The sequence below is a fragment of the Aythya fuligula genome, chromosome Z (assembly GCF_009819795.1).
Source record: "Aythya fuligula isolate bAytFul2 chromosome Z, bAytFul2.pri, whole genome shotgun sequence".
Taxonomy (NCBI): Eukaryota; Metazoa; Chordata; class Aves; order Anseriformes; family Anatidae; genus Aythya; species Aythya fuligula.
The window spans coordinates 24,889,208-24,916,473 of NC_045593.1; the positions used below are offsets into that span (position 1 = coordinate 24,889,208).

Here is a 27,266-nt window from a genome sequence, read left to right on the forward strand (position 1 = left end):
CAAAGTAGCCCAGTTTTCAATATTCTAACTTCAAGAATATTTTCATAAAGGCAGTGGCTTTCACGCAGGATGGGTGGGAATGAGATTTCAGAAGGAACTCTCAATTGTGTAGTATTTCACAAAAATAAACTATGGAAATATGTCCTTCATGGTTTCCAATTATAGAGATACCTTTCCTAAGAAAACCCTTCTCAGCAAATTTACTGTTCTTTTTTTTTTTTTTTTTTTTTTTTTTTTACCTTATGTGGATGATTCTATATCCTAACAGGGTTTTCACACCTTCTTATTATTAATTTTCTATAGAATACTTGATTTTTAATAAAACTGAGTGTTTCAAATCAGATATCCAGAAATCATCTGGAGTATTTGACAATGACAGTTGTTTACTTGGGTTATGTTACTCTGAGTTCATATGATTTTGAGTGTGAAGATAATACAGTACTATTCCATCATATTATTTTTAATTTATTCATTTTTTAATATATAATTTCAGAATAATCTCTTAAGCCTTACAGTCTCCAAAGGAATAAAGTTTTGTAAACATGATAACTTAGGACAAAAACAATGAATTATTTACTTGCCATTTTTGCATCCTAAGTTTTCTCTGAACCTTTCTCCTGCACGTAAGAAATTCCTGCAAGATCTCATTCTTATCTTTTGATTCAATTGAAAGATATATTTTCCAATATACTTTTATTCTCTTTAAGTAAAGAAAGTGACTACAGATAACTCTGTCTGAAGCACTGGCAGCTTGTGCATGCCTGAAGTGGCCCTCAGCAAATGCTGAGGTCTGAGAAAGCTCCTACATAATTCCAAACAGAAAAGAGTCTCAAGAATGGAAATCCACTGATACAGTATTTAGAAGTGACTTTCTCCTTTATGCACAGGCCAGTTGAGCCTATTATTACTTTCCACATATTTCTATGTCTACCCAGTAAGTGGCACCTAGCTAAAAGAAGCCCAATTGTTATAAGAATCCATAAGAATCTCCTTCTAAACTGTTTGACCAAAGAAAGCCTTTATTATCAAAGCTTCATATATTTAGTCTATAATCACATTCTCTATTCATTTTGTCTTTTTCATTACATGTTAACTGACAAATTAAAAGGGTATTCATCTTCACAGATTTTCTCTTGAAGCATGAGATGTTCTAACATCCTAACATTCAGAAAACTGCAGTGGATTAGAACTTCTGTTTCTGGAAGAGCTCCTTCAACTGCTGTTCAGTTGTTGCTTCTTTCTGCTGCATCAGCTCCTTGGCTCCTTTGGTCACTCCCCAGCCATCTGGCTTTGACATTGAAGGACAATATGGCCTGCCCGAGGCAGGCTTCAAATTCTCCCAGTATTCTTTTCTTGCCCTAAATAAATAAAACAATAAAATATTTGTTCCAGCACCTCACAATACTAACAGAACTGTGGCTTAAATCATTATTACTAAGGGTCATCTGTCTTGCACAGACTGACTTTGTGTTCAGATGCAGAAAGTTGAATTAAAGCATGCAAAGAAATGCTACACATCTAAAAAGTATCTTTTCACCCTCCAAAGGAACACCGTAAGCCACTCACCGTTAGGAGCTGTTCTACCATAGTCTGTCAGGCTTCCATCTTAACTTTCATGAATTACTTTCACATTAATGATGACCAATTCTTCATTTTAAAGTGTGTGTGTGATAACTTTGGAGTATGTCCTACTGCCCCTGCACCCCTTTCATTATTCCCAGATCAGATTTAATTCCTCCAAATTATTAACATAAATAAAACCTCCATATCAGTTAATCCAGTCTGCTGCATGGACAAATATAAGCCTAAGCAAGGGCTGTGTTGGTGTGCTTTCCAGTTCACATATACATACCTTGCTCTGACCCAGGGTTTGGTATGCATGCTCAGGCTATTGCCCCAGCTGCCATGTTTCTCAGAAGCTTCTGGCAAAAATCCCCTTTCGGGAGCCAGTTCCTCAGCTATTGCTCGGATGTGGTATGGCTCAAATCCACAGCAGCCTCCAATGTAACGAATGCCTAAGTCATAGGCCTTTCTTGCATATTTTTGAACATCCCATCTGCTGACAATTCTTGGCTCCAGAGCTGCAAAAACATTCATAGCTTAGGTATCCAGCACACTCCATTTCCGTAGTTTTTCAGTAAGGAATCACATTGTTGAAACACTTGCACACTGTTTGCAAAAGTGGCTGTAGATGTTTGAACTGTCTGAGCTAAAACTAATGATGCAAATTTTTTGAAGTCTAGCTTTTAGGTTCTGTTAAGCATTACTGAGCTATATTTGTTCTAAGCTTTTTTGCTTTTGCAAAACAGCACCTCATGTCCTCTGAGACTGACCAAGCCAGGCAGCTGACAGAGGTTGCAAAATCATCAGCTCTTGTACTCGTGGGGGACTTCAACTTCCCTGACATATCCTGGAAGCACAACACAGCCCTGAGAAAGCAGTCTAGGAGGTTTCTGGAGAGCGTGGAAGATAGCTTCCTGATGCAGCTGGTTAGTGAGCCTACCAGGGGAGGTGCCCCGCTAGACCTTCTCTTCACAAACAGAGAAGGACTGGTGGAGGACGTGATCGTCGGGAGCTGTCTCGGGCAGAGTGACCACGCAATGGTGGAGTTCACTATTCTTGGCGAGGCCAGGAAGGGGACCAGTAAAACCGCTGTATTGGACTTTCGGAGGGCTGACTTTGAGCTGCTCAGGACACTAGTTGGTGGAGTCCCTTGGGAGGTGGTTCTGAAGGGCAGAGGGGTCCAGGAAGGCTGGGCGCTCTTCAAGAGGGAAGTCTTAATGGCGCAGGAATGGTCTGTCCCCACGTGCCCAAAGACGAGCTGGCGGGGAAGACCGGCCTGGCTCAACAGAGAATTGTGGCTTGATCTTAGGAGGAAAAAGAGGGTTTATAAGCTTTGGAAAAGTGGGCAGGCCACTAAGGAGGACTTTAAAGAAGTAGCGAGGCTGTGCAGGGACAAAATTAGGAAGGCCAAAGCTCATCTGGAGCTTAATCTGGCTACTGCCGTTAAAGATAACAAAAAACGTTTCTATAAATACATCAACACAAAAAGGAGGACTAAGGAGAATCTCCATCCTTTACTGGATGCGGGGGGAAACTTAGTTACAAGAGATGAGGAAAAGGCGGAGGTGCTCAATGCCTTCTTTGCCTCAGTCTTTAGCGGCAATACCGGATGTTCTCTGGATACTCAGTACCCTGAGCTGGTGGAAGGGGATGGGGAGCAGGATGTGGCCCTCATTATCCATGAAGAACTGGTTGGTGACCTGCTACGGCACTTAGATGTGCACAAGTCGATGGGGCCGGATGGGATCCACCCAAGGGTACTGAGGGAACTGGCAGAGGAACTGGCCAAGCCACTATCCATCATTTATCAGCAGTCCTGGCTATCGGGGGAGGTCCCAATCGACTGGCGGCTAGCAAACGTGACGCCCATCTACAAGAAGGGCCGGAGGGCAGACCAGGGAAACTACAGGCCTGTCAGTTTGACCTCAGTGCCAGGGAAGCTCATGGAGCAGATCCTCCTGAGAGTCATCATGCAGCACTTGCAGGGGAAGCAGGTGATCAGGCCCAGTCAGCATGGCTTTATGAAAGGCAGGTCATGCCTGACGAACCTGATCTCCTTCTATGACAGAGTGACGCGCTGGGTGGATGAGGGAAAGGCTGTGGATGTGGTCTACCTTGACTTCAGCAAGGCTTTTGACACTGTCTCCCACAGCATTCTCCTCAAGAAACTGGCTGCTCATGGCTTGGACTGGCGCACGCTTCGTTGGGTTAGAAACTGGCTGGATAGCCGGGCCCAAAGAGTCGTGGTGAATGGAGCCAAGTCCAGTTGGAGGCCAGTCACTAGTGGCGTCCCCCAGGGCTCAGTGCTGGGACCGGTCCTCTTTAATATCTTCATCGATGATCTGGACGAGGGCATCGAGTGCACCCTCAGTAAGTTAGCAGATGACACCAAGTTAGGTGCGTGTGTTGATCTGCTTGAGGGTAGGAAGGCTCTGCAGGAGGATCTGGATAGGCTGCACCGATGGGCTGAGGTCAACTGCATGAAGTTCAACAAGGCCAAGTGCCAGGTCCTGCACCTGGGGCGCAATAACCCCAAGCAGAGCTACAGGCTGGGAGAGGAATGGTTGGAGAGCTGCCAGGCAGAGAAGGACCTGGGAGTGATGGTGGATAGTCGGCTGAATATGAGCCAGCAGTGTGCTCAGGTGGCCAAGAAGGCCAACGGCATCCTGGCTTGTATCAGGAACGGTGTGACCAGCAGGGCTAGGGAGGTGATCGTCCCCCTGTACTCAGCTCTGGTGAGGCCGCACCTCGAGTACTGTGTTCAGTTTTGGGCCCCTCGCTACAAGAAGGACATCGAGGTGCTTGAGCGGGTCCAGAGAAGGGCAACGAAGCTGGTGAGGGGCCTGGAGAACAAGTCCTACGAGGAGCGGCTGAGGGAGCTGGGCTTGTTCAGCCTGGAGAAGAGGAGGCTCAGGGGCGACCTTATCGCTCTTTATAGGTACCTCAAGGGAGGCTGTAGTGAGGTGGGGGTTGGTCTGTTCTCCCACGTGCCTGGTGACAGGACGAGGGGGAATGGGCTTAAGTTGAGCCAGGGGAGTTTTAGGTTAGATGTTAGGAAGAACTTCTTTACTGAAAGGGTTGTGAGGCACTGGAACAGGCTGCCCAGGGAAGTGGTGGAGTCACCATCCCTGGAGGTCTTTAAAAGACGTTTAGATGTAGAGCTTAGGGAAATGGTTTAGTGGGGACTGTTAGCGTTAGGTCAGAGGTTGGACTCGATGACCTTGAGGTCTCTTCCAACCTAGACAATTCTGTGATTCTGTGTGATTCTGTGAAGCCCTGGGCCTCGTGCTTGCCATTCTGCTAGAGTTCTGAACGGGAGTATTGGAACACTTTCAGTGTTACATTTTCAGTGACCTATCAGTAGGTGGGAAATCTGATTACTGCACTCTAATCTGTGAGAGGAGAGGGTATTGGACTACCTGCAACAATAAGCTTGCTTGTTATTTCCTCAGGAGTGCTTACTAGATTTTTTTTTTTTCTTTTTTTTTTTTTTCCCCCATGATCAGCTAGTGGCAGCCAGTTTTTTCTTAGCCCATCCCTTAATTAATTATACTCCCATCCATAAGCAGTTTGCTGCCACATGCCACTTCCTTCCTCGTGGAAAATTCTATGTGTAGATGACATGTTTCTTTTGAGCCCCTCTCCCAGTGGTAAGCAGAGTGGAGGGACAACAGAGCTGAGAGGAAAGACTTGTGGAAGGAAAGCAGCAAACAGAGCATGAAGAGAACAAAGAAAAGCACACCGTAGTGGGAAGGAAGTACAACAAGTAGCAGAACGGAAAAGACCAAGGACTGGAAAAGAAACTTGGAGGAATAAAAATACAGGAGGTAAATCCTCCTGCTTCTTTACGCACACCTGCAGGAAATTAACCAGCAAGGTTATGAGGGGAGAACAGTGTGATGTCAGGCCACAGAACACACCCCTAGGCAAACAAGCTGTGGTGAGGAAGCTCTGGCATCTCTGCACAGAGGTACGATTCTTCTGCCTACACTCTGTTCCAAAACTGCCTTAACATGCAAGAAGCTGACAAAAAGCAGAACTGATTAAAGTCCGATGAGTAGTTAAATAGGGGTCAGAAAATAAAAAACAGAAGGAAAAAAGAAGTGTTCTTAAACAAAAAGTTAGTCTCACATGGAAGGGCTGGACAGAGGAAATTAAGATAGTCTAATAGTGAGGAAAAAAAAGAAAAGCAAATGAAAGTATCTTAGAAAGCTTTTCACATACATGTAACTTTGTGTTCAGTCCTGTCGATGTTTTCCTTTTCTCTTATATATCATTAAAATGAAAATGCAAAATTGATACAAAGTGATGAATGTTAAGAATGCATCATCTTTTACTCAGCTGATACATGTATAAGCAACTAAACTCCAGGGGAATAGCATAGAATATTTCCCTGTTTTCTCCATCACCCACACAGTCACAATCAGTCCTTTATGCATCATAGGCATAAGGACAGCAAGAGCTTAACCTCTCTAAAGAAACATGGATAGATTCCTCTGTACAAACTGACTACTCATGTGGTGGAATATGATGATTAAAAGCAAACAATATTCAATGAAAAGAAGATTCTACATAGATAGTGTTTTGTTGTTGTACTTTTTACCCTCCCAAAAATTATTTAACATTTTATTTTCCACTCCTGTCATTTTATAGCATTTATTTTCTTGGCTTTACTCAGAGTTATATATCCCTAGCTTAACAATTTGGTTATTTATGATAAAAAGAGATTGAAGTTTTCATAAACTTTGGATGAGAAGATTGTAATCAGTTCCTAGATTTAGCCTCTCCATGCATCTACTCATGAGACAACTGACCAGCACATTGCTTTCTAAAACACTGTCATTCCTTAACATTTGAGGCCAATTACAGTTAAAAGGAAGACACAGAAAGCGGAAAAAACTGCTAATGATAAATAAATACTACTGGCAGCTGATGCTGGAGTTTGCCAATACAACATAGACAATTCTGAGGTCTTGGTCTTTACAGAGGGTATGTGCACTTAAAACATCTAAATGCCTCTTCTGCAGTCTTTCACAAACTAACTAACTAACTAAATTTAACTAGGTTAGTTTAACAATCATTTATCAAAGTGCATCAATTGATCTGGGTATTGAAAATATTCACAGAAACAGGCTTCTCCAACTGAGTCATGAAATTTCTAAAAGATGAGATCTCATACAGGCTGCTTATACAGACAAGCCAAGAACCATAACAAACCAAATAGCGAAGTCTTCAATTCACTTGATTACTTACTACATCTGCTCTATCTTTTTTGCTTGCAATCAGAGGAGTTATATGAAAGAATGAATAGCACAAATGAGGTCCTGACACTTTGAAATATTCCAGAATACTTTCAGAATTTAGACACACTATTATCACCTAATCAAAGCCTTAGGCTTCATTCTTTCCTGTATTTAAAGAAAGGAAGTAAAAAAAAAAGAGAGAGACCGAGAGACCTTCCTAAAAATCACATCTCTCTCAGTTTTTGCTACAAATCCAAGTTTCAATTGTTTCAATACCTTATGTTATAGGCTGATCTTGAAAAGAAGAGTGCATAGTACTTGAAAAGAAAGGTATTTTTCTAATCAAAATAAAACTGTTTTGGCTGATTTTGTCCTCTCATCTTAGGAAGATGTGATCTTTTACATCCCAGGTGCAAATAAGCTCTAAATACAAAAGTGGATGAGCCTTTCAGTCTCTGTAAAATTTCTCCTTAGCATAAGAGTGGTGAATCCATCTCCAAACTGCTAACCCATTTGTTAGCTACATCTAGGAACATACTGCTTCTGGTTTCTCTCTACTCTCACATTAGATAGTTTGCAAGACTGAGTTGCAGTAATTATGCACCTGTACTAATGATCCATTTCCATGTATGTGCTGGACATTAAATTCCTATAAAGATAAACATTACAGGGCTTGTGGGATAGATGTCACAAACCAGAACACAGGGGAGCTCCCGTTCAAAGGTATTTGAAATCTGGAGTTTGTCCATTTCTTTGAGCTGTTTTACAGCTGTCCTGAACAATGCTCTATAGCATGAGTAAGAACTATACTTTTAATGGAGTTTAGGTCATGGCATTTTAACAATTTTCATTATAATTTTACTGTCATTCACATACTATGATACTATTGAAATACTTTCACTATGTGGATGAACTTTCACCTAACAGTACACTGCAATGCCTCTAAGCACAGTGCTAGACAAGGTAATAGGGACTAATACTATTGTGCAGAAGGATAAACTGCAGTTTCAATTTTTCTAAAAAAAAAAAAAAAAAAAAAAAAAAAAAAAGGAGAAAAAAGAAACAGCCAATAATAAAGAGATACTCTTGTCTTACCAAATGGAAATTCAGGAAGATCAATAAATCCCTGCTTCCCACAATCAGGTGTATGGAAAGCAAGTGGTTGAGACATCAGGTGAGCTTTCAGTTTAGCAGCCTGCAAGCCCTCTTTCATCAGTTTCACAGTTTGCAGACAAGTTTCTGCATCGAAATGGCAGTTGACTCCCACAATAGAAGCACCTGTGAGGAAAAAAATAATTGTTCAAGTCACATCTCCCTGGAAAAGAGCCACAGCACTCCATGCTTAGAGCCAGCCTCTGCTCTCCTGATCAGAGCATTTACATCTCAGGAATTGCACTCCTCTTTACCTTCCAGAGGAAACACTACAGTGAGTAACATCCACAGGCACAAATGCAATTAACTAGCTGGTTCGTAACACAATTTCTGCCTTTGCTTGTGAATGCTAACTCCAATGATAAGAGTAGCTCAGGAGAGATACAGTAAAACTCCTGTACCAACCGTCATGCCATTGATTCATGCCTTCTGTCCTTCCCCTTGTCCTCCAGAAAACACATCCTTTGATAGGCAAAAGGACATGTTTTTTCAACCCCATTCTCATCTTGGATTTGAACTTTTTGAAACATTTCTTAAAACATGAGTGGAGAATCATAGGCTACTTTGGATTCTGCTTATGTTTCTTAATTATGAGCACAGAACTTGGGGCTGATTCTGTGTCCAAAGTGGAATAGGTATAGCATTTTGCTCTATGCAATATCAGCTACTTGTGCCTTCTACTCCCTATACCACCCTTGATAATAAAGATTTAATAGCTGCATTTATATATATATATATATATATTTTTTTTTTTTTTGTCTATTTTTTTGTAAAGACTCCTCTAGCAAAGTAAACACAGATACTTTTTATATCTGCAGATGTAATCAGGAAGCTAATTACATGGTATTTCAAGTAAATGAGTGCCTAAGAAATTCGTTTTATTCCATTATTTTAAAGGGCCAGTTAAAACAGGTTCTTACCAGCCTTTACCAGTTGGACAGCACACTGTCCTGGGGGCACGCCATGCATGTCCCCTTCTGGACCAATGCACATTGTAGCTGCGACTGGTTTGCCAGATTCTTTCAGGACTTCAACTGCCCAGACAGCTTCTTCAACATGCTCAAAATACTGAAAGAAATTTGAACTCAGCTAGTTTTGTGTCTTGGAGATGAAGCATAAGCATGTTAATCCAGACCCAAAATTCATTAGCAATACAATGACTTACACTAAGAATTTTATTGAGTTCAGTGATCAGTGATCACACAGCTTAAAAAAAAAAAAAAAAAAAAGGATTTAAAGAGTTAGTTAGAGAAACTAAAAAAATAAAGGCACTCTTGCTCTGAAGTAGGAATGTCCACATAGAAAGTTAATCAAGGACTCACCCCCAAAATTCATGTACATTAGCCACCACAGTTTGGTTGTTCAGAGTACAGGAGGAAACTGGATCTATTTAAGATCACATTCACCTATTTATTTTGTGCCAGTATAGAATTTGACTTGACTGAGATAGAAATTTAGGATTCAATGTCCTATTCTTGAACACTTGCAGATTTTTCTAGGCATTTACAAAGAATTCTGATACTACTAGAATAAAAGAATAGCACAAAATTTTAAAGGAGGAAGCAGTATATACTTTATTCCCTAAAGTAGACTACACAGATGAAAGTTAACACACTGTACCAGTTGAAGGCATACACTTTTTTTTTTTTTCCTGTTTAAGAGTTTACCTCTGCAATTAAGAAGTCCACATTCTTCTTCATGAAGACTTCTAGTTGCTTTCGAAAAACTGCTTTAACCTCTGCTTTATCCTTGCAGCTTAAATATGATGGTGTTTGACTGACTCCTCCAGCCACTAAAGCATCACCTTCAGTAGCCACTTCTTTTGCAATGTCACAAGCAGCTTCATTCACTTTCTGGCACTGTATGAATACAGATTACATCAGTTTTACCTGGTCAGAGATATGCATGGAGCACAGAAGGGGACAAAAGAATCAAAGCCCATATTGACCTCACATTCACTTAGAATTTAAAAGTATATATTTTTTAATTGATCAGGAAGATCTTCTCCCAAAAATTCCAGCCAGTGAAGCAGAACCCCCCTCTTTGGAATCATTCCCACATCAGTATCTTCTAGGCTGTGCACAGCATCTCAATATTTGTAATGACCAGTGGTTTTAGCCCCTTAGAATATGAAGAATTCTGATTCATTCTACTCAGAATTACTTATATCCTCTGTACAGAAACAGGCTCCAATCTTGTTATTAGATAGAAAGAAGTACAAAAAATAGGCTTTCATATTGTATAACAGATGTGCTTATTTTTGTTAAACAAGCAGCCCAGATAGCTGAGAGCTGATGTCAAATATGATGCTTTGAGAATAATGCTATTTATTGCATACTGATATGTACAACAGTACTAGGGTAAAAGCAATCTCTTTATTTTAAGCCACAGTTGTTTCCCTAGTGTACAGATTGTTCTAATTTCTGGCCTGGTATATATTCACATAAAAAAAAATATATTCCTTTCTCTCTGCCTCCTGGAGAATCTTCTCTGTTTTCCAGAGGCTGAAACAAACAATATGACCAAAGGAAAGGCCCAGAGAAAATTCCCAATGCCAAATTTCCTAGTCTCAACGGAAATAGCTAGAAATGTTGATGCCAAAATTGGAGCTGTGCTCTGCATCTAGTGAAGGCACCCAGCATTCTACAGCTCCTCGGTGCACAGCATTAGAAAACGCCAACATTGTACGTTGCTGCTGTGCCAGATTACCTTTACGCCTGAAGAGGGCAGTATTGGCCACAGAGCCTTCCCTGGCTTTGTTAGTTGTTACTTTACTGAAGAAATGGTCTTAAAATACAGCAGCACGTTTTTAACAGCAGCACGAAGGAATTACTGCCACTCCAGCCAGTAAGTCAGCTTCACCAGGGGCCCAGCTCAGATGTCCCTGTGCTAACACAGGTAGCATGGGCAATACACAAGACAGTACGCATGCCTGCAGGGCTGTGACCTCACTTGCATTAGGGAGACATGGTGGGAAGGCTGCGGTGACAGGAGAGTTGTAATGAACAGATGCAGGCTCTTTAGGAAGGGCAGGCAGGGGCGAGGAGGAGTGGGCATTGCCCTCTATGTCAGTGAGAGGCTGGAGTGTGTGGAGCTCTGCCTGGGGATGGGTGAGGAGCTGACAGCTTGTGGGTCAGCATTACAGGGAGGACAGGGACAGGGGTTGTTGTAGTGGGGGTCTGCTGCAGGCCACCTGACCAGGAAGACCAAGCAGATGAGGCCCTCTATAGACAGGTAGCAGCAGCCTCACATTCACAAGCCCTGGTTCTCATGGGGGACTTCAAACACCCTGATAACCCGTGGAGGGACAGCACAGCAGGGCACACGCAATCCAGGATTCTGATGTGATTTCACTAAGGGCAGATGGTGCCTGACAAGTCTGGTGGCCTTCTATGGCAGGGTTACAGCATTGATGGATAGGGGAAGAGCAACTGACATCATCTACCTGGACTTGTGAAAAGCATTTGACACTGTCTCCCATGATATCCTAGTCTCTAAATTGGAGATGCATGGATTTGATGGAAGGACCACTCAGTGGGTAAGGAATGGGCTGGATGGTGGCACTCTAAGAGCTGCAGTCAACATCTCAATGTCCAGGTGGAGATCAGCAATGAGTGGTGTTCTTTAGGAGCCAGTACTGGGACCTGTGCTGTTTAACATCTTTGTCAGTGACAAGTGCACCTTCAGCAAGTTTGCCGATGACACCAAGCTGTGTGGTGCAGTGGACACACTGTAGGGAAGGGATGCCATCCAGAGGGACCTGGGCAGATCTCAGGGGCGGGCCTGTGCGAACCTCATGGGGTTCAAAAAGGCCAAGTGCAAGCCCATGCATCTGGGCTGAGGCAATCCCAAGCACCACACAGGCTGGGCAAAGAATGAATTGAGAGCAGCCCTGAGGAGAAGGACCTGGGGCTGTTGGTTGATGAGAAGCTGGACATGAGCTGGCAATGTGCGCTTGCAGCCCAGAAAGCCAGCTGCGTCCTGGGCTGCACCAAAAGCAGCGTGGCCAGCAGGGTGAGTGAGGTGATTGGCCCTCTGCTCTGCTCTTGTGAGACCCCACCTGGAGCCCTGTGTTCAGATCTGGGGCCCCCAGCACAAGATAGACATAAACTTAGTACAGTGAGTCCAGAGGACCGCCACAAAGATGATCAGAGGGTTGGAGCACCTCTGCTGTTAAGACAGGCTGAGAGAATTGGGGCTGTTCAGCCTGGAGAAGAGAAGGCTCTAGGAAGACCATAGAGCAGGGTTCAAGTAGTTCAAGTACCTACAGGGGGCCTACAGAAAAGCTGGGGAGAGACTCTTTGTCAGGGAGTACAGGGATCAGACACACAGTAATGTGTTTAAACTAAAAGAGGGGAGATTTAGATTAGAGATAAAGAAGAAATTCTTCACTCAAAGGGTGACGAGGCACTTGCACAGGTTGCCCAGAGAAGCTGTGGATGCCCCATCCCTGGAGGTGCTCAAGGCCAGCTTGTATGGGGCTTTGGGCAGCCTGGTCTGCTGGGATGTGTCCCTGCCCATGGCAGGGGGTTGGAACTGGATGGGCTTTAATGTCCCTTCCAACCCAAACCATTCTGTGATTCTATGAACATTCCACTCTTACTAGCAAGTTGTTTTCTAGGATTCTTCACCATTTTTTTGCAGTTGATTTGTCTCTCTAGGTGTTAAAGTATTTTTTCCCCTAACTTATTGTTCTCCCTGTGCTCTTAGTTCTCCCCATACTCTTTGTAAGAAAACTCCAGTACACTAATCTCTTCAGCTGAAAAACATAAGACGTGGGCATCCTCCTTCCTCTCTTTATCCTTGTACCATTTTCTGTGTGTGTGTTTTTGTTTGTTTTTGCATTTAACCTTGTCTTTCTTACTGTTCCTACCTCTGAAATTGCATTATCTCATACTTTGGTCATCAAACATGATCAAAACCAATATGAAAAACTGAAAATATTCCATAATCTCTTTACTGAGCCTTTTGAAATGAATCCACTTATTTCACATTAGATCGAAATAGATGTAGATGTATTTTACTCACAGTTATTTTCTCAGCTACATAATTGCCTCTGTTCTCTAGTTTGTCTTCACTGGCATAAAAGGTGAATGTCTGTAGAACATTGGATCCAGCCCTGAGGAATTCCCGGTGAAGCTGACGAACTGTAAAGAATTAAAGAGACAAAGAAGAGATGTTTGGAACAGTTATTAGTATAGTTATCCTCAAATCGAATGCTTGTTGAATTAATGTTACTATAAAACAAGTGATACAGTATTTACTAGAGGAGTCATTATGAGAGAGTAGAAGCAGTAGTCTGCAGAACTCCTTTTCTTCACACTCCTGCAACATTCGGTAGAAGACATTCTCCTCAGTTAGTCTCTGATAAGAATGGCTGAGGATTTCTATTTAGTTCATCAGTAGATTCAGTTTTGTCTGACACCTTGCGAGTCCTTCAGACCACCCAGTCTCACTTTACAGAACTGCATCATGGTTTGGGAGGGGGAAACAGACAACCGGCAAAATAAAGCATAGCAAGGAATACCAGACAAAAAGATCATCAAATCTCATCCACTTTGTACTTTCTAGTTTTCTTCTCCAAGCAAAACCTAGCCTCAGCTGAGACCAAAGCTCTCTGGTTAAAAGAACACTTGATTAAGAGATGATTCATCGCTCCAAAAAAAATTGAATCAGAACACAGACTTAATTTGTCTCATAAGTTGTTACATGATTTTACTACAGAGCCAACAATTCTTTTGAAGGAAAGGCTGGCGTTACTTTTAATGGACAAGTTTCCTACATTACAACTTTGGGAGTAAGCTCTCTTATGTTAGTTCTGACTTCATCACAGTAAGCAATGCACCGCAACCGACACCACAAGAGCAGAACAGGAGTTGTCAATTGATTTTATATATAAAATATAAAATGGATATATATATCCACCCACAAAACAATTATAATTGCCAGAACACTACCAATCATGCAAAATAGAGTTAAAAAGATCAACAGCTTATAGCAAATGCAGGAGCAATTTATTCCTTAGATATTGCATACAGACATGAAAACACTTCAGTTTCTATGGCAGATGTTTGGAAGTTTTCCAGGAGTCTTTTATCATACCTCATTGCCTACAGACGATCTGTGTCATTAGGAAAACGTGTAAATATGCCATTATAAAATTATTGTCTTTAGCTACAACAAACAGACTTCTACACCAGAAAAGCTCAAACAGTAGCTGCTAGAATCAATCTCCAAACACACAATTACACATTTACTTTCAGTGAAGGACAGTGTAACGTTCCTTGTTTTTCCCTGCTAGTAGAGCACTTCATTTTCAGTTGCAGCCTTGGCTAACCACACTGTGACTTAATATCATGCTTCTTTTCCCAGCAATCAAAAAGACCTATTCAGGAACACAGATCGTAGTATGGCTACAGTTCAAAAAACCCCTGGAATTTGCCTGAAATATCAGAATCAGATTTCAGTCTTACAACCTCTACTCAAAGTCAAAAATTTCCTAGTGCAGGGAGTATTGTTTTTCCTGAAGCATTAAAACACAAATAAAAGGTCTGTCTCTGTATATTTCTAGTGGTCTGTAGTTTGTTTTTTGATTCTCCCCCATAAAAAATACTGATGAAAACTAATCAAGAAGTAGGAAAAGGGGAGGGGAAATCTACATATACTTTCACATATGACATTTCCATAATAATTCAGTTTAAATAAACTTTAAATAAAGTTGTTTCATTCCTAGAAAAAGGCTTGGGATTTGTGTGAATAAAGACAGTGACATAGGCAAGTAAATGAAACAACCTAACATATATAAATAAGAAACTTGATATCCCAGACTATCAGTTAGGTAGATCCACTTGGGAGTCTGCTGTTCACATTTGGATAGAAAGAATGCCCTTAAAAGTATGAGCTTGAACCTCATTCAATCTCAGGCAAACATTTGTTGCTAGAATACATTGTCATTATTATAAAGTCAACAAGAGTGTGCATGACACTATCAAAAAAAAAAAACAAAAAACACAAAAACAAACAAAAAACACAAAACCCCCAAGAAAACAAACAAAAAAAAAAAATAAACAACAACTGTAATTTACTTCTTGTGTAACTTCTAGCCAGTTTCTGAAGCTGTATTTTCTACCACCATTAGAGAAATGAGGATAATAGCCACATGTAAGGCCAAATAATTATTAATAATTTGATGCATTTTAGAAGTCAGGCATAGAACACTGAGTTTTCACTTCAATTCACCGTGAGTGACATTTAGCAAAAAAATTAATCCAACAGAATATGGGGGCAATAAGTGTATATGCCCTGTGCACAGCTGTAGCTCTGATACTTGATCTGGCTCAGAACAAATATTTAGATCTCATTTCTGAAGTTGTCAGTCTTGCAGATCTTCTCCTCTCTTACAGTTTTTGATTCATTTTTTTTTTTTCCTTGCATGCCTTGCTGCATTTTAAGAACCTCTCTCCTTTTTCCTCTCTCCTTACAAAGAGAAGGCCTAGTAGTTGTATGGACCAGCTGGCCTATCCAGTTGCTCCTTGTGTTTTTCACACCTGCTTTCCAAGTAACATGACTCTTGAACATTCAGTAGCAAAAAGCAGTAATGGAGAGGAGGCAACACACTGCACTAAAAGAAATTGACACATTTCCAGTTAAGGGTATATTTATAAACAGCCTATAAAGGGTTTATTAAAATGTTATAAGTGTGTTACAGACATAGCCAATATGTTCTAAAAACAGTTAGAAGCAAATCAGTAGCAATTATTAGTTGGCTGGGCTCTAATCAGTGGCAATTAGTCAGCTATTTAAAGCAAATCTGTTTGCTCATCTAGCATACTGAATTCATTTAGATGTTTTCCTCATATAAAACATGTCAAAGAAAGCCAAATAACAAAATTTCACTGAAATCATGTCTCATCCCTTGAAGCACTGTCTGACAACAAGAACTCATTTCCAGCATAAAGCAGAATCTCAGCAAGACAAGCGATTGGTCAGACGACTGTCAAGGATAAGCCAGTTGACATGAGTTCAATAGATCCTTCCCAGATTGAATAGCTTTGTAATTTATGCCCTGTTTATCAGATGTGGTAGTTAGAACTAAAAGTGGTCCAGGAAAGGTAACCAGTATTGTTAGAAACCAACAATTCAGTTTTGTAAAGCAAAATTACAAAGTTGTTTCCATATAGAAACACTCACAAGTACAGGAAATGGAAACAAAGTACTCTTCTGAACACAACAAGCTTGCTTTGTTCCCCTACACTATAAAGAGTTATTCCTTTAAATAGTGTAGACACAGAAACTGATCCTGCTTTATTGGAATGGTTAGGTTCTTATGAGGTTTATCATTTCCTTTTTCATAGTGGATGCAGATACATTAAAGACTCCTTTCCCATTTTATTGCTTAGATGAAGCTACGGTTTTCCGTAAAGAATTAATAAACAAGCTATATTTGCTTGTGACGATATAAAAATCCTAGAACGGTCAGAAAACAGATACTTACCTGCCTAATTCTTTGTGACAAGATGTTGTGAATGATAAACTTGATATCAGCTCTAGGACAGACAGGACAAGGCCATGGAAGAGCAATCACTGAATGTTATTGAACACAAAGATACAATTTCTGTGTCAAGCAAGTCCCTGGGCTGCAAATTATTGAAGACAGAGAGCATTCTAGTGAGGTATCACTATGTTTGCACTACTCATTGGTCCCTAGCCAACTGCTTCTGGACAATATTATAGACAAATTATGGGGTAAAATGAGTTTCTGGTGTATGCATTCTTAGACTATTCTTAACAGTGTTTAATTCTACTTAATGTGGCATTGTCAAACCTCATTTCTTAAAACCTGCTACAAATTCCTATATAATTATTATTTATCCAGCCACTTAGCTTTCACTATAGGATTACCATTTCCCAGTAAACTGACCTGCTTCTGGGTGTTCTACTGTTGCTTCAGGAGTCCAAGGCCCAGCTTTTACATATCCCCTCTTTTCAAGGGCAAAGACAAATCCTCCATCTCCAATCACAACTTCTCCAGAATCTAAGCGCTCTAGAATACCCTGAAAAGCAGGAGGAAAGATTAATTATTACAGTGCTTCAGCTTCCATGAGTTCATTGTAATTTCCCATATTTACAAAGAAAATATAATTATTTGTGGGCTACCAGAAAGGCCTTTACCATAGTAATAAAAAGTAATCCATTCACTTCTTGAAGTTCTCTTGAAAAAATGGTAGGTGGCCTGTTTTATAAGAACATCAGGCTTTAATATATGGATATGTAGTACTTAAGACTTCCCGTTAGTCAGATTTATTGTATTCTAGAGGCATAGTCCCCAGAGCTAGAGGTCAACGGTTCAGTTTCGTCTCTATGAATATAAACCACAGTCTGAAATTCTCCTTTAAAATATATGTGAAACTTAAAAATAAAACACAAGTATCAAGTCATTTGCTCTTTAGCTACAAATGCCATCTTGACAGAACCTCAGCACAAGTAGCTCATGACAGAAGACAACACAACAGGCATCATAAAACAGTAAGCATGTAACATTTTCCAAGCAAATAAGACACCTCAAAATGCCTCCATTTTCTGGCAGGCTGTTTTCAGTGCCTTGGGTTTGCTTACCTAAACTTAAAAAATGAAAGAAAATCCTGCTTGCTTTGCACAGCCCAGAAATATTTTAAGATGTCAAACCTTACAACACCCTGTGATTAACCTTGTTTCTACCTCAAAAATAATCCTAATACAAGGCAAGTCTTTTTGATTTTGTAGAATGAAAAACATGAGAAAAATACAGATTGGTTGTACCTAATATATGTTATTTTTCATATTCCATTCACTGCTTCATTGGCTCATTCAAATTTTCCAAAAAGTCTTAAATGAAATCTGAGGGAGTAGGACAAAGAAAAGCCTTATGGGCATAGAGTTGAGTGTAGCTTGTGCACCGAGAGGATGTTTTTTTAAACAATTAGCCCCCAAACTTTAATATATTATATTTCTTGATAATTTCTCCTTCATTGATTCATTTATCTCAGCACACACACACACATATATATGGGAAAGACAAACATCTATAACTTCTCAGCATCACTGCCCTTTAGGAGGGATGAGGTACGCCTTTCTACCAAGGAGCACCATGCCACCTCTGCCAGAACTGGTGCCAAGCATTGATGTGTTTGCATACCCTGAGGCTACAAAGACTGACTGAGAGGGTCAGCATTTTTGACTCATGTTTTGGTGCTGACATGGCAACAAAGGGATGGGGCTGCTCTGCAGGCATATGAGCCTGGCCAAGTGTTGGCTTGCAGATTTTGCTTCGCATTCTATTGCATGTTTTAGACTTGCCAAAATAGTGACCTGATTAACTCTACAGCTTCAAGTACACGAGCCTTTATCTTCATTTCATCAGGACCCGGGCAAAACTCAACCTGCAATACTGAATCCACAAAAATCAGTAATTTTCAGTGAGTCTACCAGTCATTCCTCAACAGAGGGCAACTCTCTTGTACGTGTAAGTGTCGAGAGGCTTTGTAGAAATTGTGCTTCCAATTAACTAATTTGCAGTTGTAACAGAATGCCTCAAACTGAGCCAGAGAAAAGCAGCTGAGGGACCAACAACTGAGTCTTTCCTTCCTCTGCTTGCCAAGGAACAACAGACAAAGCCTGCTTCAGAAGTTTAGTATGCAGAGAACAGGAGTGTGGAGGAAAAGACCTTGAACATACAAGAAACTTCAGTCATTGCTTGTTAACTGAAGATTAAGTAATAGACAGATGTTGACATAATATATGGATATTATATTTCAATGCAGTGCAACTAATGGATTTTTTTTTTCTTTTAACAAGTCATTTCTAAGATTTAATGGCAGCTTTCCCTCACAGTTCTAGCTCTTTTAAAGTACACTGTAAATCACCTTCCTTTTTTTTTTTTTTTTAAACACAGAGAAGCAATGCAAGCCATGATATAACAGTACATGATATCTTAATATCTAATGTAATGCAATCTATTAAACATAGCATAAGAGCACCTAATAGCAGATAAAAGGTGACAAAACTATAAAGCATGAAGTACTTAATAAAAATGTGCATTTTTTTCAGTTCAAATTCTGCAAAAATATAATTCCTGTATTGAGACGGCTTATTATAGATCTGATATCATCTCTTCAAACCATTTTTACTTATCCATACTGGATAAAATATTATTGGCTCAACAGACATATAGCTAGCATAAGTTTGGCATCAACTCTGTTTTGTCCTAACAGAACTACAACTGTGTGCTCATGCTCAATGCAGACCAAAATTATATGATCAGGCAATCCATAATGCACAAATCTGATATTAAATAACATGAAAAAGTATCTGTAAAAAGTTAAACAAGGCTTTTGAGCCACCTTTTCACTGCTTCACTTCTGCTACCGTGAATGAAATTGCACCACATAGTTCATACCTCTATCCGTGGAAAGAGTACAAGTGTATGAAGATATCCCCCTATCCAGCTTTAGGAATGTAACCAAACCATGCAAGTGGGAAGCCTTCTTTCTCTACCAATGTCCTATCTTTCCGTCAGTGGAGAGAAAAATGCACCTCAAAACTGCTATTCAGATCTTCAGTGAGTCCTTCAGCTATAGCTGATCTACATGAAAGGTCCAAAGCTGAGCCTTCTTCCCATGGCCTCTTCTCTGACTTATATGTTACATATAAAAATGAACAAAAACAGTTATGTCCTATTGATGATAACACTGTCCTCCCGAGACGAAGGCAGAATATGTGATTCCACCCACATTCCCACTACTGGGTAGCAGAAGTGGTGAATGCCAGAGTCTGCTTTAGACAGTACTCACAGTTTTGTCTTAACAGGCAGAATGGCTGATGCCTGGATAACTTTTTATATCAGCTTATTCTCAGCTAAATGAGAGTGCTAAGGGCACGCATATATTGGAGATTGCACTCATATTACAAACACTGCTGGTATTCAGTCATATAAATCAAGAGAAGAGCAATTTGGGGCTTTTAAATAGTGTTGTCAGGATGCTGGAGACAGAAACCCCATGCAATGAAGGCTTACGCTTACAACATTCACAATTTTAATGTGTTGCAAGCACAGTTTAGTTTACGTATCAAACACTATATAGCAAAAAGCTTCTAAATTTTGGTGGCCAGGCATTCGGAGAAACCAAGATCCCAGGAGCTGCCACAGCATTAACTCCAACCCAATATATCCGTCCACTTTATAGTGGCATCCAAATGCTTTCAGGGGCCCGATGTTGAACAGCTACAGCTGCTATATAGATATACCATATGGATGTATAGGTATACCATATAGGTACACTGTGTAGGTGTACATATGCACACCATGCCCGTGAGGTAGGTTCTCACAGTACGCCCCTACCCGCAGTCACACCGAGCCCCTCCAGCAGGGTCTGGCAGCAGCGAGGGTTTTGCAGCAGGGGCTGCAAAATTAAAAATACTGAAGGAGGAAGCAGAGGAGGTGCAGGGGAGGGGAGCAGGGGTCCGGGGCTGCGCGGGGGGTGCGGGGAGTTACCCTCTTGCCCTGTTTCAAGCTCTTGGCGATCGGCAGCATCTTGCTCGCCCGGGGACGCCGGCTGCCCGAGTCTGTCCGACGGCTCGGCACGGAGCAGGGGATGCCCGCAGCGAGCTGCCTGCCCTCTTATAGCCCGGGCAGGAGGTGGGCAGCGCTGTGGGTGACACCCCCGTCCCGTCCCGTCCCTGCCCGGTCCCTGACCCCTCGGGGGACCCCCCCCTTCGTCCTCCGCCCCCAGTCCCGGCGGGGACAGCCGGCTCCGCGGCCAGGGGGGCGGTCCGGCGCCTTCCTCCTCCTCCTCCTCCTCGGGGGCCGTCCTCGTCGGGGGGTGCAGAGCCGGCCCGTGTTGCGGACGAGCCGTGTGCGGGATGGGCACGCTGCTGCGGGCGGCCCTGCGGCGCCTGCCGACCCCGCGCCGCCACCGCTGCCCCCTGCCCGCGGCTGCCCCCCGGCCCCTCGGCAGCGGCGCGGGCGCCCAGGGCGGGTGAGTTTGTACCTAAAATGCCATTTTGTCATGTGCATCGTCATGCATGCCGCTAGCAGCTCGGAATTCCGAGCGCAGACGGGTGAAAGATCAGTTAGTTACACATTAGGTAGCTTTCTGCCGGAGAGGCTGAGAAAGCAAACACCAAAAAGCTGCGTAGAAGGAGTGGGGAGATAAAATTAAATGAGTGTTGATTAACTGTCCCGAAAGGACAGGTACTGTAGTTTCACAGTATTCTGCTGCAGTAAAAGGTCTGACCTTGCCCCGCTCATCGAAAATGTTTTAATTTGGATATTTATCCTGATACATTTCCTGATCTTGGCTTGCTGCTCGGCCCTCTGCGGAAGGGGGGGGTCACATAAGATGGAAGCGAATGGGCTGCCCGGGGTAACAGTGCTGAGTTGTGCTGGCTTACAATAGTTGTGAAACCACGTTGTAGCAGGTGTAAGCAAGCCATTGAGAAAAACCTGCCACCGTAATGCTCTGACTTCAGCAAAGCAGAACACGTTAAGGTACACAGAACTTGAAAATAAGAATTAATTTTCATTGTTGGTGAATGCTGACATATCGCTTTAAAAATGTGTCAATGAGCTTTACTAAGTAGTCATTCTTAAAAGACTGTGTTGTGTTGCACTCACACTTCCAAAAACTTAGATTTTGGCATTGTTTCAGGGGTACAGATTCTCATTTGAAAATATACTACATATAAGGGTAAATGGGACAAATAGCAAAGATTTAAAGCTGTGAGTGGAAGCAAACTTGCTTTGCAGTTTTTATTAGGCCCGGGTATGCAAAAAACCCTTTGGGAGCATTTACTTTAAAAGAAGATAGGAGTGAACAGGTTACTTTCTAAGTTAGACTCGCAGGCAGGGACCAAGTTACGTAATGACTGGAGCTGAAAACAATGCAGATGGACAAATGTGCAACTGTCTTTCTGTAAGTGTCCATAACTGTTATTTTTTTTCCCCAGTAAAGAAAATCCATCTCCTTCCTTGAGGAAAGACAGAGCAGACACAGTGATCATTGGAGGTGGCTGCGTCGGTGTGAGCCTAGCCTATCACTTGGCAAAGGCTGGCTTGAAGGATGTCATCCTGCTGGAAAAATCTGAGCTCACTGCAGGATCTACTTGGCATGCAGTAAGGAACATTTTGTTAATCTCTCAGATTAACAACAGTTTATCTAACAGTGGTGGAAGTTTCATTATCCTTATATTCCCTGGCTTTCCAGAGATTGTCTTGGTTATTTTATAGATGTAAACTTTTTAGCACTGAGCTCTGTATAGACCTGGAGTGTGAGTTTTGAAAAGTTGGTTCAGCTATCCATAGTATATTTTCCTAGAAGTTCATAGAAGTTGGGACAAATATTGTATTTTGAAATTACTGGAACATAACTGTTAATACTATTATATGGTTTTGGCAGCTAAGTGGACTTAGACTTTAAACTTCAGTTCAATTCAGATTTTTTTAAAAACAAATTTTGATGTCATAAGTAATCTAGTTTATACTGCAGACTTTACCACTGGGAGTGGTTTTAATACCATTCAAAAAACAGAAATGTGGAATTTGGCATTATTTTATCCTTAATTATTTTTTATATGTGTGTTATTTTGAAAGAGGTGGTTAAGAACCAACATCAGTGCCCAGTTCTCAGAGAACATGACTGTCTCAGCAATTGATTCTTATTAGAGACAAGAGCTTTCTTTCCTACCATTACTGACACTGCACAAAGTCTTGGAAAAGCAAAGCTGACAACTGTACATTGTTGTTTTGTAAGGCTGACTGTTTGTCTGTAGTCTAAGGAAAAGAACTAAAAAGACATACATGTAATAATGACAACTGGGGACACCTCCTATAATAATGCTAATCACATGGACATAGTGGTGCATAGCATGCATGTATGTAACTACATATTTTGTATGTGTCAATGTCTGGAGTAGGTAGTGTTATTAAATAAAATAAAACTTGCCACAACACTAGATGCTTTTTCTATTCATTTCCAGCTATGCTCACATGGAGTTAGGAGAAAGCTATCCCTGTGTGTAGTAATAAAAGTGCATATAAAAGCAACAGCTTGCTTTCTCTGGGACTACTCTGTTAATACAATAGAGCATTTATGCAGTGCTTACAACTAGAATATCTGAGTGACTTTTAGGAACAAAGTAAGGAGGATGACTCTCATTGTGTTCTGTTTATATTCTCACACTCTTCCTACAGGAGAAAGCCTCAAGTTTGAAATATTATAGTGCAGATGCTTTGTGGGTTTGGAGCCTTAAAAGAGGATGTTAGTAAAAAAAAATATTAAAAAAAAAAAAAAAAGCCTGACATGTATGTTTATATTTCATTGTACTTACTTTTCAACAAACAAAACAGAAGAAAACACACTTTATCAAGTTAGGAAAAACAAAATCAGTAATTATACTTCCTTTAGCCAATCTTACCTCAGCTGATGCAGTTCAGAATGCAACATGGTATATAGTAAGTGTCAGATCATACATCTTGTGTAATGAATCATAATTAGGAAGTGTTCAGAGAAATAATTCGACTTCAGCATAAAAGAGAGTCACAGACTGAGTTCTATCTACCCAATGCATATACAGAACAATATGTGTGTAAAAAAATAATCAAATCCCCTCATTGAATATGAAAACAACATCATGAATAGGGGGCAATTTGTTTCTAATATTTTGTTGATATGCTCTCTCACTCTAGCTTATTGCTCCTAACTACGTAAAAGCAACCTCTCCTTCAGTATTTTTGCTTGTTCATTTTTAGTGAACATAAGGATGGGGCACTGGGTGAGGAACTCTGTATAAAGTCAGGGAGGGACCACAGTAGAGAAGATACCTGCACCAGGCTTCTCAGTGGGCTGCCTTGTAGTACCTGCTCCAACAGTGTGGGGTGATGAACACAGAAAGACACCTAGTTATGAGACAGGTTAAAAATGAATAACTACTAAATAAAATACATGGTATGCTAATGCTCTTCATTGAATTCCATATTGTAGTGCTGGGTCTCAAGATGAAAAAATTGCTGTTTCACATGATGAAAAAGATCAGAATTGTGACTGTCAATTCTTTATTGCAGTAGGTACTGTTCATTTATCAGTGGTCTTTTCACTGGGTATAGATGAAAATGACATGTATAGTTAACATGTCATATGGCACATGGTATATTGCCTGCGGCCAGAAAACTTGAGAAAGCCTGGTTCAGATATTGCTGTACTGTACCAGATTTTCCCTCTTTTGCAGTCCAGTAAGTCTTGCCAGCATTCAGGATCACATTTCATATAGATCATATTCCTGCTAGTGTTGCTGCTAAAACTTTCTTCCACTTCTGTGGTCTGAGAAGAATTTGTCTGACTCTCCTTTTATTGAAATTATTTATTGAAAACAGGACAGAAACCATGCACATTTTTGTATTAGCTATGAGAATAACAAGAAATAATGAGCAGATATAAATAAGAGAGTAAGTGCTGCTAACTTTTATGCCATCTAACCATGACAGAGTAGTGATTATTATATGTATGTAAACTAGGTTAAGACTTAGACTTCATGAACTTTCAGGGTTCTAGTATACTGCTTGTCAAATCATTTGCAATCTCACCGACATTCTAAGGACTGAACAATGCATATATAACTCACTCAGCAAATATTTTTTTTGTATAGTTATTTTTCAGCAAGGTGTTTTCTAAGAAAATGTGTGATGTATCATTATTATGTAATACTGTTTCGCGCAACGTTCAGTTGATTTTACTGCTGATGGTTAATAAATCACAGCACAAGACAAATAAAAACTTGTTAACGCTCAGTCAAACTTGAAATAAGAGTGAATGTTGGTAGTATCAGTATTAATGCCATTTCCTCCAGAATGCTAGTTTAATAGTAAAGTAAATATAAAATCTGAAACAGATTGGAATAGAAGGAAAAGAACACATGAAATATTCAAAATATATAAAAAAAAATAGTCTATAAAAATGCTTTAAAGTATTTGTCGATTTTCATAGCATAGTGGCCATTCTACAGAAAATTATCTCCCCAGCTCATGTTCATATAAAACAACACAATCTGTCTCACAAAAACAGAGCAAAACTAAGGGCAAATCTTCATATATAAGAACAGTCCACCCTGAAATTCAGGACAAGAGGTGGATGTCTTTAGCCTAGTTTAGCCAACTAGGCTAAAGAGAAAGCTCATGGCAGAGTTACAGGAATTGGAAGCAGGAAGAAGCTGCAAAGAGGTGGTTTAGAAAAACTGAATTGGCATGCAAAGAGGATGCTAGAATAGCTAAAGCCCAACTGGAGTTAAGACTCGCAAGGAACATTAGGCCAACAAGGTCTTCTACTGCTACATTAACAGTAAAATGCTGAACAAGGAAAATGTGGGACTGCTGCTGAATGAGGGGGGTGATTCAGCCACAGTGGACACTGATAAGGCTGAAGTACTCAATGCCTTCTTTGCCAGCTTTCACTGACAAAGTTTCACACACCTCTGTGCATAGAAGCACAGCTCAAGGAGTAGAGGAACTACTAGCAGTGGACGAGTATCATCAAGTCAGGGATTACTAGGAGAACTTGACTCACAATACATTGGAGCAGATGGGCTGAGTCCAAGAATGCTGTCGATGGCATTGCAAGGCTGCAGTTGTATCATTTTTGAAATACTGTGGAACTGGGGGAGTATCCATCTTTATAAAAAGCCAAAGGAAATAATCAGTGGAGCTAAAGGCCAGCTAGCTTTTCTTTTGTTCTTGGAAAAATCATAGAGTGAATTTCAGATCATGTATGAGCTCATAAAGTAACTTGGTACAGTTGGCATAAAATTTTGCCAAGCATAAAATATACCTGACCCAAACCAGTTGCTTACTATCTTAAAATGACTGAATGTGTGGACAATGGGAAAGCAGCTGATGTCATGTACCTCAACTTCAGCAATACATGAGACACAGTCTCCCATAATATTCATGTGTTCAACTTAAGATGTTGTGGTCTGTATGGTGGGACAGCTAGATAGGTAAAAAAAGAGACTGCTTGGATGGTTGGGCTCAGAGAGTAGTGGTAAATGGATTGTACCCCACCCAAATGTTGGAAACGTGGAGTGTCACAGGGTCCTTGGACCCATCTTGATTAATATCCTTATCAATAATCTGGAAAATAAGACAGAGTGCATGCTTGTCAAGTTCACAGTTGACACCAAACTGTGGGAACCAGTCAGTGTAGCAGAAGGCAGGGCTGCCATGTTGAGGGACCTGGACAGACTGGAGGGATGGAATGAGAAAAACTTCATGAAATTTAGCAAGGACAAATGCAAAGTATCGGAATATTTATCCATAGAGATAGTGCACTAACTGTCCTTGGAGATCTTCCAGATTGGAGAAAACCTTGGGCAACCTGGTTTGATCTTGTAGCTGATCCTGCTTAAAGCATGAGCATAGATATGGACCTCAAGAGGTCCCCATTCAGTCTAAATTATTCTGTGTTTCTATTACTTTCATTTTGATATAGTCCAGTCAGGTTATATTTGTCTCCTAATTACACTTCTGAAATCAGAAACAATCTTCATGAGAAGCCAAAGGGCACTAAATGTGTTTAGATTTTTTTTTCTTTATTTAAAAAAAGTCAGAGATTACATTTAATTATTGCAATTAAATGTACTTGAACTTATATGGTTTTATAGCCAAGTTGTAGGTGATTTATGCTTCATTTGGTTAAGATGACTTCACTAACAGTGGCTGCTAAAATGGAATTTCCTTACATCTGGAAAATATATTGCTACATTTGGAAAAACAACAAAAGACCAACCAGAAAATGTTTACATAAATGAAAAAGGACAGTAGAAATAATATGTGATGGCATGATTTCCAGGCACAAGTAAATGAATTACCCATAGATTATTGTAAATGGCTGAAGAAATGTGAAGACTTCAATGCCTAATTTATTTCTTTATTCTCTACACGTAGCAAAAAGGCCTTTAGGACTTATTTTTTTAAGGAAACAAGCAACTTTTAATTACAAACTCTTTACTGAAGCAGCCTTGGGTTTTAGTTTGAGGAAAATAAAATACAAGTGTTCACAACAGCATAAAACCACATGTAACAAATGAGGTCAAGTGCACACATTGTCAAATATCCAGTCTCTAGACGATATGATGATGATATAATATGGTAATAAAAAAAGGACAAACAATATTTTTTCCAGATTATTTATCTATCTCAGGGACTTCATGAAGCCAGCAATAGTTTTCCAGAATATTTTTGTATCTCAGTGACTTCCTGAATCCAAGGGGCTTGTTTTGCATTTA

General features: G+C 40.6%; 2 protein-coding genes across 2 annotated transcripts in view; one reads left to right on the top strand and one right to left on the bottom strand.

The window, feature by feature from the left end:
- Window positions 1-473: 473 nt before the first annotated feature.
- LOC116500626 (betaine--homocysteine S-methyltransferase 1) lies at window positions 474-20,568 on the bottom strand. The gene is made up of 8 exons (XM_032205768.1): window positions 20,488-20,568; window positions 16,879-17,011; window positions 12,987-13,105; window positions 9,626-9,817; window positions 8,879-9,026; window positions 7,902-8,084; window positions 1,853-2,081; window positions 474-1,358 (listed from the first exon to the last, which is right to left on the bottom strand). Exons 1-8 carry the CDS (start codon window positions 20,524-20,526, stop codon window positions 1,184-1,186), a joined length of 1,218 nt encoding a protein of 405 aa, XP_032061659.1. The 5' UTR covers window positions 20,527-20,568; the 3' UTR covers window positions 474-1,183.
- Window positions 20,569-21,950: 1,382 nt separating this feature from the next.
- The window catches only part of LOC116500625 (dimethylglycine dehydrogenase, mitochondrial-like), a 116,492-nt gene continuing 111,176 nt past the window's right edge, over window positions 21,951-27,266 (top strand). The window contains exon 1 of the mRNA XM_032205766.1: window positions 21,951-22,107. The gene's annotated coding sequence lies outside the window, so the exon portion shown is untranslated. The remainder of the gene's footprint in view (window positions 22,108-27,266) is intronic.